The 13,765-nt window shown below is 53.4% G+C and overlaps 1 protein-coding gene across 6 annotated transcripts in view; it reads right to left on the minus strand.

Annotated features, from left to right (window-relative positions):
• The window catches only part of Smg9 (SMG9 nonsense mediated mRNA decay factor), a 17,622-nt gene extending 4,695 nt beyond the window's left edge, over positions 1 to 12,927 (minus strand). Inside the window, exons 1-10 of one of the 6 annotated variants that reach the window (XM_033765830.1) lie at positions 12,823 to 12,927; positions 12,585 to 12,701; positions 9,964 to 10,119; positions 9,179 to 9,253; positions 8,848 to 9,112; positions 8,658 to 8,755; positions 7,155 to 7,267; positions 3,231 to 3,342; positions 1,488 to 1,583; positions 1,091 to 1,248 (exon numbers count right to left, since the gene is read on the minus strand). In XM_033765830.1, the coding sequence (XP_033621721.1) occupies positions 1,091 to 1,248; positions 1,488 to 1,583; positions 3,231 to 3,342; positions 7,155 to 7,267; positions 8,658 to 8,755; positions 8,848 to 9,112; positions 9,179 to 9,253; positions 9,964 to 10,113 (1,067 nt within the window). In that variant the 5' untranslated portion in view covers positions 10,114 to 10,119; positions 12,585 to 12,701; positions 12,823 to 12,927. The other 5 variants (XM_010623247.3, XM_010623251.3, XM_010623248.3 and 2 more) reach the window with 5 other exon arrangements.
• Positions 12,928 to 13,765: the final 838 nt, after the last annotated feature.

The following is a 13,765-nucleotide window of genomic DNA, read 5'->3' on the forward strand; positions in this document are numbered from 1 at the left end:
AGTTTTTTTTTTTTTTTTTTTTGTGATTGGCCTGACCACAGCTCACCCTGACTTCCAGGATCACTGATGCCAACAGGAAGCTCCCACTGATAAATTGCTTTCTCGGTACAGGAACTCTGCTGAACACTTACACAAAACAGTCTGCTACTGAGGAACTGAGGAAAGACACACAGGCAGGAGCCAGGATTCCAAACCAGGCCTACTGACTTTGGAGCCATCTGCTTTCTAATGCAGTTTTCTCCTCCGTTAGCTCCTCTTGCCCCTTCCCGCGCAGGCCCTGGGCCCAAAGCTGCCCCCCGCATCACTGTCTTCTGAAGGCGGAGGCCAAAAGGGATCCCTGCGGCCACAGTTCAGAGCCAGCCTTGTCGGGGCATTTCCAGAACTTACAGCTGCTTCGGGCAGGGCTCCTCCAGGCCTGCACTACCTCTCTTGCTGCTGCCACAGAACCAATGAGATGGCATTCACGTTAGGAGATGGACACAAAACCTCAAGGGTCAGACAAGCCAGCCCCCTGTGCTGTGCAGTCACAAATTTGAGTTAAATACCCATCTTGCGCAGACGCTATGCGAGGCACTGGAGACCCCTCTCCCCGAAATGGCTCACATTCCAAGCGGGAGAGCGACCGCTGGACTCATCACTTCACAACAGTGCTAAACACAATAAAGGAAAACACAGCTGTGGAGGCGCAGAAAGAGGCTGCTGATAATGGTCAGGAAAGCCTGAGGTGGACCAGAACAGCACAAGGGAGGCAGCTGGAGACCTGCAGGGCAAGCACTTCCAGCTGAGGGGTGAAGAGTGCCACGGCTGAGCTGCAGAGGAAACAGCCATGAGGCCCACTCCATCTCCAACAGTTAGGGAAAGCAAGGGCCAGAAGGCGCAGGATGCTGGAGAGTGAGCACGGGATGCTGGGTGCTGCTTTAGCAATGCGACGCCAGTGGAGGGCTGAGTACGTGCGTGCTTTCAGGGGTCAGGTGGGGCCGACTCACGCTACTCACATCCTAAAGGGTCCCTCTGGCTGCTGTGTGAAGCCTGACACACCCTGGGCTACAGTCTCAGTCTCTGCCTTGCTCCGTCCCCAGCCGCGCCTCACCTGTACAGACTGAGGTCTGTGAACCAGTCCTGGACGACAATCACCACGTGGCAGACCGTGAAGAGGAAGGCAGCAATCTGCAGTGACTGTGGGGGACAGGCGGGTGCAGAGTTGAGGGTCTCCCTGTCTAGACTGGGATTCTGGATGGCAGGACTTGGCTGAGGGACACAGAGTAAGGGCCCATGAGCCTCTAGGCAGTGTCTGTCTGCTGAGGGCTGCACTGGCCCTTCCATCACAGGGCCACCCTGGACACGGCGAGGCAGGGCCAGGAGCTGGGCCACGTTGGACTCTCAGTGCCGCTCTCTTCCCACAGCCCTGGGGGCTGCTAGGGCTGTCCTACAGCGGAAATGACGTCACTGACCAAGTCCAGCTCCCCATCCCAGATCAGCTCCCTCACCTGCATCTCGACGTAGGTGTGGGGAAGGTTGTACTCAGGAGGCAGCTTGCGGTCATTGTTGATGAGATGGTCCAAGATGGAAGGGCTCAGGATGGGCTGCAGCCAGAAAGAGAAGCCAGCGTGAGGGAAGGGGCTGCTATGGCTGCCCAAGTGCCACAAGGTGAAGGCAAACGCACTTCTCTCAGTATGAAACAAGGGCAGGCATAAGCAGGTGACTTCTAATTAGTACTGTGCTAGTCAGCGAGCAGCTGAAGAAAATAATTTCAAAGCAATACACTTTCCCCAGCTCTTTTACAAATCACCACTCTCCAGCACCGTGAGCCCGAAGAGAAGAAATCTCCTAGTGCTAATAAATCTAACATTTACTTGAATGAGTCACATCCCTTAAAGACTCTTTTTGTTATTTGTTGTTTCATATGCTTTCAGAACTGTGCTAATTACTTAGGAAAAAAATGATTAGTGTGAAACTTGGTGAGGATTTAAAAATCACATCAGTGCATATAAAGAATCAGCTCATGCTCCAAACTTTTCTTAAAGGGACACGCCACTGAAAGACGGTAAGAGCGGAATTAGCTGACAGTCTTACGACTCTGCGGCAGAGTAGAATTCCTTGGTGGGGCTTTCGTGAGTGCTCACTGTCGAACTCCAGACACGGTGAGCACAGCTCTTGTCTCAGAACCTTCCTGTCCCCTCCCGGGCCTCTGACCCAGCCCCTCAGCCACGTCCCTGGGGTCGGCACAGGGTTCACCTCACATTCTAGGTTTTCCATACTCTGTGTCGTCAACGAGAAGGGACCAGAACCCTGAACCTCCAAGGACACTAAGACCTGAAGGCCTGCCGGGTGCGCACGCGGTGCGTCACTGCTGCGATGGGAGACACAGTGGGCAACGTGGGCGTCAGGGAAGAGAAGGCCGCCCCAGAGGCCGCAGCCCTGGAGTCCTGGGGGAGAAGGCATTAGCCAGGCAGAGAGGAGACTACTCCTGTAATAACCACGCTACCTGCTAAGAGTGGCTAGCACCTAATTAGGCTGGACACTGTTGCCAGGACCTCACTTAGATGACTCTGCACAAAGACCCCAGGAGGTAGGCAGGCAATTTCATTCTCCAGGTAAGAGAACGATGGATATAAACGTAAACAAGCTGTCCAAGGTCACAGTTCATCAGTGGTTTTAGGGAGAGAGAAGAGGACGTGCAGTCAGAGAGGAGAGAGCCATGGTGAGGGAATCCGCGGGGAGTAGGGTCTGGGCCCAGTCACAGAGGGAGTCAACGTGGTGCCAAGCTGAGCACCTGGTCCCGGCCTGAGAACAGCAAGAAGCGAGGAAAGCAGGATGGGTCAGCAAGAAGCCAGCCTCACGCCTGGTCCTAGCCAAGCACTGTGCCCGGGCTGTTCCACCGCATCTTCAAACCCCTAGGAGATAGTCATCCTCATGTACACATGAAAAACTGAGACTTAAGGGAGTTAAAGCTTAAAGTAACTCAGCTGCTAAGTATTAATGGGCAGGATGTAGACAGCCCGACCCTAGGGCCCAAAATTTAAAGGACTCCACCAAAAGGTCCTTCAGGCTGCAGCGTGCAGAGTGAATGGAAGACGGACAAAATCCATCAGGAAGAGCTGAAGGACCAAGAGCAACAGCCACCCCAGGTCACCCAGGAAGAGCCTGGGTCCATTAGGGTCCTGTCTTACAAACCCTCCCGGCGGGCTGGCTATGGCATGCAGTGGGTAAGGCGAGTGGGGGGCGGGTACCTGCGTGTCCAGGAAAACAATCCGCTCTTGGGTAATAAAGAAGTCGATGCCACTGGTCTGGTTGCCCCCTCGTTCCTTCATTTCTGCACTCTGCGCCCGGAAAACATATGCCCTGTGGAGAGGAACAGATGCAGTGCATGGAGCTCTATTCCCTGGTCTTTGAGGCCTCCTGGGTGCATACAAAGGAGTCGTGGGCATTGCCCACTGGTTCAGCTTCCACCTGCTGCCCACACCTTGCGGGCTGCGTTTCGTCCCACAGGTTCCACTCCTACCCACACTCAGGCTGTCAGCTCGGCCACTGAAGCCAGTAGACAGAAGTGTTTGGGAGCAGAGGCTCTGCTGGCTGCCAGGGTCCCGGTCTCGGCTCTGCCTCCTCCTGGCTAGGTGGCAGTGAGCAAAGTCAACCCCTCAACCTTGGTCCCCACAGTTTCCTCAACTGCAAAATGGAGATAACTATACCACCCAAACTTTTGGACTCCTGTAAGGTTAATCCAGGCAAAGCCCTCAGAGTAATGCTGAGTGTACAGGGCTGTACGCTCCCTAGAGGTTAGTTCCTAAGTGCTCCTGCTACGCATCAGGCACTGGGACACAGCACTGAATGCCCTACACTTGCATGGTGAAAGTCTGATCTTACTGTCCAGTTCTGGGGGAGAAGGCCAGCTCCCTTCATTCCCACCTGCGCCAAGTGCTGGGGACATGAAAGCAAAGTAGGCAGAGCCAGGCCTTGCCGTAGGCCACTGAGTCAGCTCTGGGACTCAGATGGTGACTTTACCTCTCTCCATCTGGAAAATCAGAGCAGTACCTGCCCGTCAAAGGTAACTTCTGTGGGCATCTGCCCACCTAGCAAACACTGTATACATCTCTCTGCTAGACACCCGGACAGAGCAGACAAGGCCTGCTTCTGTGGGGCTTCTGGTCTGACTTAAAAATCAACAGAAAGGGTGGGAGATTTAGCTCAGTGGCTCTGTTGCCTGCCTTGAAAGCACAAGGTCCTGAGTTCCACACCCGGTACCAAAAAAACCCCAAATCGACAGAAATCAGTAACAACATATTAGAAGGAAGAGGCCTGTGGCATTCTGAGCAGAGATAAGGTAGTTTGTGGAGCTAGGAAGGTCAATCCCAAAGGGAAAAACAATGCCGCAGGCAAGAAAGTGGGAGGTCATTATGGGGTGTGTGTGTCTGAGGGGAATTGAGGCAGAGGACTATGCTAAGCAAAAGAAAGAAGGTCAGCACAAGGACCAGCATGGGCAAGAGCAGAAAGAACAGGCCCGTCGGAGGGAAGGGGCAGGCAGTGAGGGGAGGCCACACAGGCCATCTCCAGGCATGGTCAAAACTGGGGCCTGGAAAAGCCTGATACTGCAGAAGGGCTGGCGGAACAGCTTCTGGTTTGAAAAGCCCTTCTTGCTGCTGTGACAAGGACTGCGGGAGGGAGAGAACGGGGAACAGCTCACAAGGCCCAGTGCCGCTACTGCCACCTCTCTGACCTCACCTCCTCCCTTGACTCTAGTGAATTTCTTGTGTGAGGAGCTAGGGAGCAAACACAGGGCTTTGCACACAGGAGGCAAACATCGTACCACCGAGCCATGGACCCCGCTTCTGCTCCTCAGCTGCCACACTGCTGCCCAGCAGTTCCAGCCAGGTTTGGCCCGTGGCCTCCCGCTCCCTGGAATGGTCCACCTCCTCCAAGTCAGTTTTTCGTCCAGGCCTTTCCTGACCACCCTGTACAAAAGTGTGACCCAGGCCCAACACCACTTCCCTAAAGCTTGCTCCCTTTTATTTCCGTCTTCTAATGAGCTAAATAAAGAGCTGGTTTTGTTTAAGTCTCCCCTATTACAAACATAAGCCCCCTAAAAAAAAACCCATGAGGACATGTTTTTGTTAGTTTGTATATTGTTGTGCCCTGGCACCACGAACGGTGCCTGACACATAGTAAGCATTCAATAAATTCTTCAATTAAACTAACACAGAGACTACATAGGAGGCTCCTAGCATTCAATAAGGCTTGGACCAAGGAGCAGGGAATGAAGGAAGGGAGAAAGAAATGAATTATGAAGAAGAAGTACAAAAGGAGACCGATGAAGAGTCACTACCAAAGTCCACCACACTGCAGGCTGATGGGTCAAAACCACAAGCTGGCGACCCGGTGTGGTGGTGCACACCTGTAATCCCAGCACTCAGGAGGCTGAGGCAGGAGGATGGCTGTGAGTTCAAGGCCACCCTGAATTATGTAGCAAGACCTTGCCTCAAAATACAATAAAATAACACAGCCTGGGTCAAAGGCATTCTCTGGCTCAGGAATCTGAACTGAGAGCCATGAAGAAATTTTGTAGTTGGGGCCGGGAGCCGAAATGGAAAGAAAGCTGTGCGAGCCCCGGAGCTGATCCAGAGTGGAGTCCAGCTGAGCTCAAGTCAGTGAGCAGAGAGGAGGAGGCACAGAGCCAAGCTGGGAGAAGGACACAGGAACCCATGGCTCAGCCCCAGAGGACGCACATTCTTACGACAGTGGTTCCCATTTCTGGGTCTCCAATAACTCCGAGACCTGCTGAAAACTGGACTCTTCCCACAGATGAAAAGCCCGGTGCAGATGTGCAGAAGCTTCTGAACACACTGTCAGGGGTTAGCCATGATTAAGTCTCCCTTCCTTACTGCCCCAAGTGGCTGCTTCCCCTCCTCATCCCAGATTGTCTTCCTTAATTAGACTGTGTATCTCCCCTACTCCCTAATCCTTTCCTTTCTTTCTTCCTTCCCTTTTCTATCCCCAGTTTCAGGTCCTATTTCTTTCTTTCTCCTGGCCTTGAAATATATAGCCTAGGCTGGCCTTGAACTCATGGCAATCCTCCTGTCTCAGCCTCCCCAGCGCTGGGAGTGCAGATGTTCAACATCATGCCTGGCTACAGATTTTATTTCTTAAGTTCTTCCCTTCCCCAAATTCACTTCTGATTTTACAATTACACTCCATCCTTACTGAAGCATATTGTTTAGGCCAGGGAATCCTCATGCCCCATCCTCTCCAGGCCAGAGAGGTGGAGCCATTTTCCCAAGGTAACACAGGACTGAAGCTGTGGACCCCGCCCTTTAACCAGTTCTTTCCCACTGTACTTCCCAGACCCTGTCAGCCATCTTCCCATGAGCACTCAGGCGCTACTGCAAGTGCCTATGAACTTGCTCCCTCTTCATCTTGCCTTATCCTCTCAAAATCCCCGTTATGGTTTGTGTCTAGATGGCCCCCAAAGCCTCAAGTGGTCAAGGGCATTTTCAGAGGTGGCTGCATCTAGAGCGTGTGATGCTGGGATTAAGGGTGTGACTACTAAATTAGCCCACTGATTGGTTCGGCACCTGCCCTAATCCTGCTAGTTTGGATAAAAGGGGCAGAAAAACACTGTCAAGATCCCTCGTTGCTTTTGCTACCGAGTGGGTGCCATGAACTGTTTCTCCTCTGTGATGACCCTCTGCCGAGCCACCCTGCCTTGGAGCAAACTGACTATGGACTGAAACCTTTACAAACTGTGACCTAAATGCACCCTTTCCCCCTATAACTTGGCGAGTTGCGTATTTTGTCTCAGTGATGAGAGAAAAGTAACCAAGATATCCCCTGAAATGTCCTGGCCGAGGGCAAGCAGCTGGTAATAGGACTGAGCCTGAGGGGCCTGAATCCAAAGCCTGAATGACTTTATTATCCAGCTTCCATACTGGGGCAAGGCAGGAAGGGAAGGAAAAAGGACAGAGAGGTCGCCTTGGAGCCACACATAGTCCAGTTCATCATCCTCGTCACCCAATAAAGCCACTCAGACCTAGGGAAGGGACAGAACTTCCTGAAGTCCTTTGGTAATGCCACTTATAACACCCAGGTCCACCCTGCCCCTGCCCCAGCTGGGCACCCATATCCCTTCTGGCCTCTTGCACCCCTACCTGATGCCGCCTTACCTCTGGTCTTCCTCGGGAGTGTTGGCTGACAACAATGACATCACCATGGACTTGCCTGTCCCCTGGAGGCCCAGGACACCAACCACCAACACATCAGTCTGATCCAACAGGTACTGTGGGAAGAGGTAGGAATATGAGCTTAAAATCTGTCAGTGATGTAAGAGGGGGACCCCAGAGACCTCTGTGGCTGGCACAATAGCTAATCCACTCGTATGGGCAAAGGGCCTCTCTCCGGTGTCATAGTGGGGTTTTGTGGAACGTTCTGAGTGCCAAGAGCAGCATCTGTAAGAACTGTAGAAAAGAGCCCGGTATGGTCAATAAAGTATAAGAAGCCAGGCATGGTGACACACGCCTGTGATCCCAGCACTTGGGAGGCTCAGGCAGGATCATCATGAGTTCGAGGCCAGCCTGGGCTACAGAATGAGTTCAAGGACAGCCTGAACTGCACAGCAAGATCTGGTCTCAAACAAACAAACAAACAAAAAAGAAAAAAAAGAAACAAAAGTTTAAGTCAAAGTGGTTGGAACACAGTGGGGAAGAGGAGGCTGCTCTCGGGGAAGGGAGTGTGAGGCCCAGGAACAGAGAAGACAAGATGCCATATCTAAGGGCTACCGGAGCAGCCTCCTGCTTCTAGCAAGCTGGGAACGCAAGGGAACACATGACAAAGGTCGTCACACGCACAGGAGAGATCAGAACAACCGAGGTTCCCATCTGTGGGATTTAAAGAGTCCTTAGGGAGATTCCAGAGACCTCTACAACAGCGCTAGCAGCACTGCTGACTTTTGCCACCAGGGGGCATAAGACACTTCTTAGAGCAAACAGCTCTGCCTTAAACAGCTGTGCCTCAGAACTACCAGAGAAGCTTAAAAGCCTTGGGCCAAGCAAGATATGATGAAGTTTAAAACTTTAAAACAGAAGAGCATCAGTCACATGTGTCATGTGGCTATTTACATGAACCAAAGATACAATTTCAAATTTTGTTCCTTAGTTGTTTAGTTGGACCAGCCTTTTGAGTGATTTGAGAGCAGTAACCGCCATACAGGATGGCAGAGTGCATACAGAGGTGGCAGGGACCAGGTACCACATGGGCCCAGCTGTTGTCCTACATTCAGGCTGCTGGGGGAGGAGAGGGGGGACTTGAGCAGGAGTGTGACATGACAGGCGTGGGACAGGTGAGGTCTGAACCAGAGCAGAGGCTGCCGGGACCAGGGACCTCCAGTTAACACCGAGACAGCATGGGAGGGTGCAGGAGACCCCGGCCACTCAGGGCGGCAGTGAGGGTTTCTTCTCACAAAGCAGCCTCTGTGTATTTCAGGATTTTAACATGAGATGGAGCTGAGCTAGCTGAAAGTCAGCCCTGGGTAGGTGAGAGCATTCGGACTCCACCCTCACCGCTGCAGCCGCCCGAGTGTGGTCCAGTGTGGCAGTGCCTACTGAGAGCTGGAGGCAGGGTGAGGATGGGGGCCTGGGCTGCAGCGAAGCTCAGGAAGGGGGACCCGGTACCTCAATGGCGCTGTCGCACCAATTCATCTGGTCATCCACCAACTTGATGCTGTGCTTCATGCGCTCTGGGGGCAGCAGTTTGGCCTGGCCCACAACAGCTGGAAAGGAGCAAGGGGGAGACAGAGGATGCGGTGAGGGTCTGGGAACACGGGTGCCACTCCCAAGCCCAGCCCGCCCAGCCCCAACTCACGGTCCATCGCTGTGGGCGCAGCAGTGCCCATGCCCCTGTTCTGGATCTGGTACACGGGCTGCGTGGGTCTCTGCCCTTCCTTCTCGCCCTTGGGTGGTGCAGGGGCTGCAGGGGGTGGTGGGGCAGTGCCCTCAGGGGTAGAAGCTCCTGTCCCGGCCCCTGGGCCCTTCCCCTCCTCCCGTGGCTTCATGAGGACGATGGGCTTCTCCAGAGGGGCTGGAGCTGGCGGCGCAGCAGGGGCAGCTGGTGGCAGTGGCTGCTTAGACTATGGGAGTAAGAAGGTTTCAGCCACTGGAGGAGGCCCCTCCCGGCCGCCCACCCCCCAACTCACCCGCTCCGCCGGAGGTTTCGAGAGGATGATGGGGGTTTTCTGCATGACCGACGTGCTGGTCTCTTCACTGCCATCCTGGGAGGAGGGAGACAGTTACTCAGGATGTGTCCCTGGTGCTCCTGGACACTGCAGACGGTCTCGTGTGCCAGGTGCTGCTTTGAAAGCCTCCATGTTATCCCCTCAACTTTACAACCACCCTGGAGACTCCCATTTACCCCCAATCCACCAGAGGCACACAGAGGTTAAGTGGCTTGCTCAGTTAATAAGTAACGGAGCCGGGGTCCAAACCCAGGGAGCCTGGCTCCAGAATCATGACCTGGACCATTCTGATCAGCTGTGCTCTAGACAGGTCCAGGTAGACAAGAGCTGGGGCTCTGGGGCTAGACAGATCTAGGTTCAAACCTGGCCCTGCCTCTTGCTGGCTGGGTGGAACCGCCTCACTGATGCCTTGGATTCCTCCTCTGGTGAGCAGAGACAGGAGCTCTGGTCCAGGTTACCCCAGGGACTCTGCAGATACGGTCCTCACTGTCTAGAATGCTTGTCAACTCAGATTTGGACGTGGCTTCTTCCCTCATCTCCTTCCGTCTCTGTTCAAACGTCACTGGCTCTTCGCGCTGTGCTGTCTAAAGCAGCCCCTTTTCCCTTTTCCACCTTCTTACTCCACAGGGGCCATCTGGTTTAGAGATCAAACCTCAGCACCTGGATCGAAGCCTGGCACGTGGCAGGTGCTCAAGCAACACCACGGGACACAGAGATACAGGCACGCTGCTCCGGGATCCACTCACCCGTCTTTCTCTCTCCCATGGTGCAATGTAGTCCCTCTCCCGACCGCCGGGCCCAGACAGATTCTGGGGGCCACCAGTGCCAGGCTCCTTCCACCGCCGGCGCCGCTCCATCCCGTAAAGCCCAGGCTGGCTGTGCCCCGACTCGGACATGGCGGCCTGCGGGAGGGATGAGGAATTTCAGGTGGAGAGAGTCTCTTCCCTCTGCGACTGCCTTCCTGGAGACCACATGAAGGCCCTGCCCTCCAAAAGAGCTCTGTGGCTGGGCGGCAGCTGCCGATGGGCTTTCTCTGGCCACTGTTTACTCCTTTCAAAAGAGTAAAACCCAGGGCCGTGGATTTAGCTCAGAGGTTCCACCACCTGCCTTGCAAGCACAAGGACTCAAGTTTGATCCCTGGTACCAAAAAAACCCAAAGGAGAAAAACCCAGTTCTGTGCTCCATAGCTGTCCCGAACACATTTCTCAGGTGTGTTTGCAATTAGGTGAGGCCCCATGACTAAGTGCTTCCTGGATCATGCTACATTAGAAGTGTGGTTTGGCAGCTTTCAGAGACCTTCCTTTATAGAAGCTGGCATGTGTCTTCTGCTTCTTCCTTTTCCTGGCTGGAAGGAACGTGGGTGTGGAGGCTGGAGTTCAGGGAGTCATCTTGGGCTACACAGCAACTTTAATGGACGGCATGGTATAACAAGACAGAAGGCTCAGCAGCCCCATATTAACCTCTGGAGGCAGTGAGAAACAAATATATTTCTCCTTCTTGTCACCAAAACTTTTTTTTTTAAACCAAAACTATTTAACTACTGAAATGCTCCAACAGTGACACAATTCATAGGGCAGATTCACATAAAAATGGGATATTCTCCCTCCCCAAATGCAGCAAGTCCTTTCCTTACATATCTGTAATAGGCTCCCCAGACTGAACACTACAGGCCTAATGTAACCTGGTACCCTCTACATTTCAGTCTGTTTACCTTCTACCCTGATGGTCTGCCACCCTCCCTCCAAAGTTCACTTCATTTCGAGGTCTCACGGGCAGGACCCACTCTCTGCCATTTACGCACTGGTTTACAGGTCCCTCGGTAAAGTTTCTAGAGTTTCATTCTAAGGAGGTCTTCTGAGTACCTAACTAGAACGGGGCTATCTGCCCCAGCTCAGAGGTCAGGCTGGCAACTGGTCTGTCTCCTGTTTTTCTAAACACAAGGTTTCGCTGGAGCACAGCCACATCCATCAATTTACAAAATGTCTACGGCCGCCTTCTTGATACAATGGCAGAGGTGAGTAGTTGACACAGGGGCGATGTGTTATGCAGAGCTTAAAACAACTCCTCTCTGGTCCTTTACAGAAAGTCTGCTCAGCCCTGCTTAGCTCTTAAGAACCTGTTAAATCCTATGAATCCTTCCCTGTCCCACCTCAGGTAGTGACATAAACAGGGCCCAGTGACAGATGCTCCAGAACTAACATAACTGTTTACAGGATGCAGGAACAACTTTGCTAGCTAGACAGGGGCTTACCTGGCCCCTCTCGCTGCTCTAAGTGACCTGTCCCAAGCCACAAACCAGGATGAAGATGGCCTTCCTAGACAAAGGAGGACAAGGGCCTGTTTACGGAAAATGATTCATTCAGGACTTAAATGATTGTTTACAGTCTCCAAAGGACATCTTCTCAGAAACTGGGACTCTTTCCTCCCCTGCAATTAAGTGTCTGTTTCCACATTATTCTGGAAACCTCCCCAGTACTTAAGTGTCTGTCTTTATCCCCACTGGAGACTGTGCCCCAGGACCAGTGTCTGTTCACGTACCTAAGAGGATGTCTTTCCAGGGAAGTTAAGTGTCTGCCTGCAGTTATTCTGGGCACATTCACAATATTTTGAATCTACTTAACACTGGGGGAGCACCCATCTTTATGCAATCTGAGGACCCCAGTGTGGTTTCCAGGCTCCAGGATCCCCCAAACTCAGCCAGCCTACTTAAGTTTCTATGCACTGGGCTCCTATGGTGGCCTCCCTGGGACATTCTAATTTTACTTATTCTTTGGCGGAGGAGTTCCCTCAGTACTTAAGACATCTCTTCACACACTCCCCTTTGAGAACCTTCCAGAATCAAAGCAGCTATTTGCAAATTATTCAGTTAGCTCCCAATTTCCAACTGTGTTTCCATACATCCTCTTGGCACACCTGGCACCCTAGAGTTTCACAACAATCTATTCACACCTTCTTCTAAGGGCTCTTTAGGATATCAACATATATTTGCAGGCTCAGTTTACAAAGCCTCCCCTGGGGAACCCCATAACTCAAGCTTCCGTACTTGGAGGGCCGCCTAGAATCTGCGTGGAAGTTAAGCTTCTCTTCACATTTTTGCAGGGACGGTCTCAGTCCTTTTAGGGCAGGTTCTGCCTCTTAGGAACTCCCAGGAGTGGTTTCTATTTATCCATTATTTGCCGCCCCCGTCCCGACTCACCAACCTGGCATTCAAGCCACTGCCCCGACTCCCTACCCAGCCTGAACACCCGCCAGAGTCCCTCTGACCCTAGGACTGTCTCAGAAGGAGCGGAACTCGCGGCGCGCTCCGCCTCCCCAAGCCCCGCCCCCACCAGTGCGCGTACTTCACGCGGGCTCGCGGGTGCTTTACCTAAAGCGATTGCTGATTGGCTCCTGGGGCGCGACGCGCACTCTCCGGTGACAGGACGAGGTGGGGGGAAGGGAGGTTCCAAAACAAGCCACTTGCCAGTAAATGGCGTCTGGGAATCTAGGGTGTGAGAAAGACAGGGAAAAAGGACACTGGCCACTTCAGAACTGGCCTGGGCGTCCCGGAAGAGGCACCTAAAGGAAGGCCAGCCTCAAAAAGGAAGAAGAGGAAGAGGAGGTACCGCGCGGGCAGGCCGAAATCAGGTTTCGCCGGCTTCTGGCCTTGCGCATGCGCCACGGGCTAGGCCAGCCAGTGGGTCAGGCTGAGCATGCGTTGATGGATGTGTTCGGCTTTAGCACGCATGCGAATTACGGAGCGGCGGCGGGAGCGCGCCGCCAATGAAAATGCGCGTGCGCGTCAAGGCCAGTGTGGGGAGGTGCGAGAAAGCGGGACTGGGGGGAGGTGGTAGCTGCAGATTTCGAGTTCGAGGCCCGCCTCTGCAGTGATAGTGGCTGGGTACGGTGGGCTGGAGGAGCAGGGAAGAGTTTCAGTGTCCTGTGCTGACTGTTGGTTCGGGAATTATTTAGACCTAGTGTTTTCTGGAAAGGATCCGGGTCTGTGGAGGGAAACGGCGAGGGGCTCACATCACTTAGGAAAGGGTGCGAGGTCGGGCAGGCAAAACGTCGGGCTGAGCAAAGGCAGCGAGGGATCCTGGGGAACCGAGGGGCTCCCCCATTCCGGGGGTGCGGGATGGGACGGCAGAGGTGGGAGGGTCAGATCCTGACGATCGGGAACGCGAGGCCTAGTCTGGGGTCGGGCTATGTTATAAATCCCTCCGCCGCCGGGATGAAAAAGCATTCACACAACCGCCAAAAATTCAGAAATCCGTGGGCAGAGGCCTGGGCGCGCCCCGCTGACTCCAGGGTAGGGGCGCGGCCTGCCGGGGCGCATGCGCAATCCGATAACTGCAGTCCTGGGGCTAGTGGTTGCCAGTGCAGAGGTTCCGGAATGGGAGGGTTCCCGCTTTTTATTTAAAATCGTACTTAAAATGTTCTCTTCAATTATATTTAAATGCCTGTAATCTCAGCCCTCTAAACAGCTGAGGCAGGAGGATTGCACAGTCGAGCCTGCCTGGGCAGTTTAGTAAATTAAGAAGACCCTGTCTGGAAAAGTTAAAGCGATCG

The sequence above is a fragment of the Fukomys damarensis genome, unplaced genomic scaffold (assembly GCF_012274545.1).
Source record: "Fukomys damarensis isolate Sample0158 unplaced genomic scaffold, DMR_v1.0_HiC HiC_scaffold_19, whole genome shotgun sequence".
NCBI lineage: Eukaryota > Metazoa > Chordata > Mammalia > Rodentia > Bathyergidae > Fukomys > Fukomys damarensis.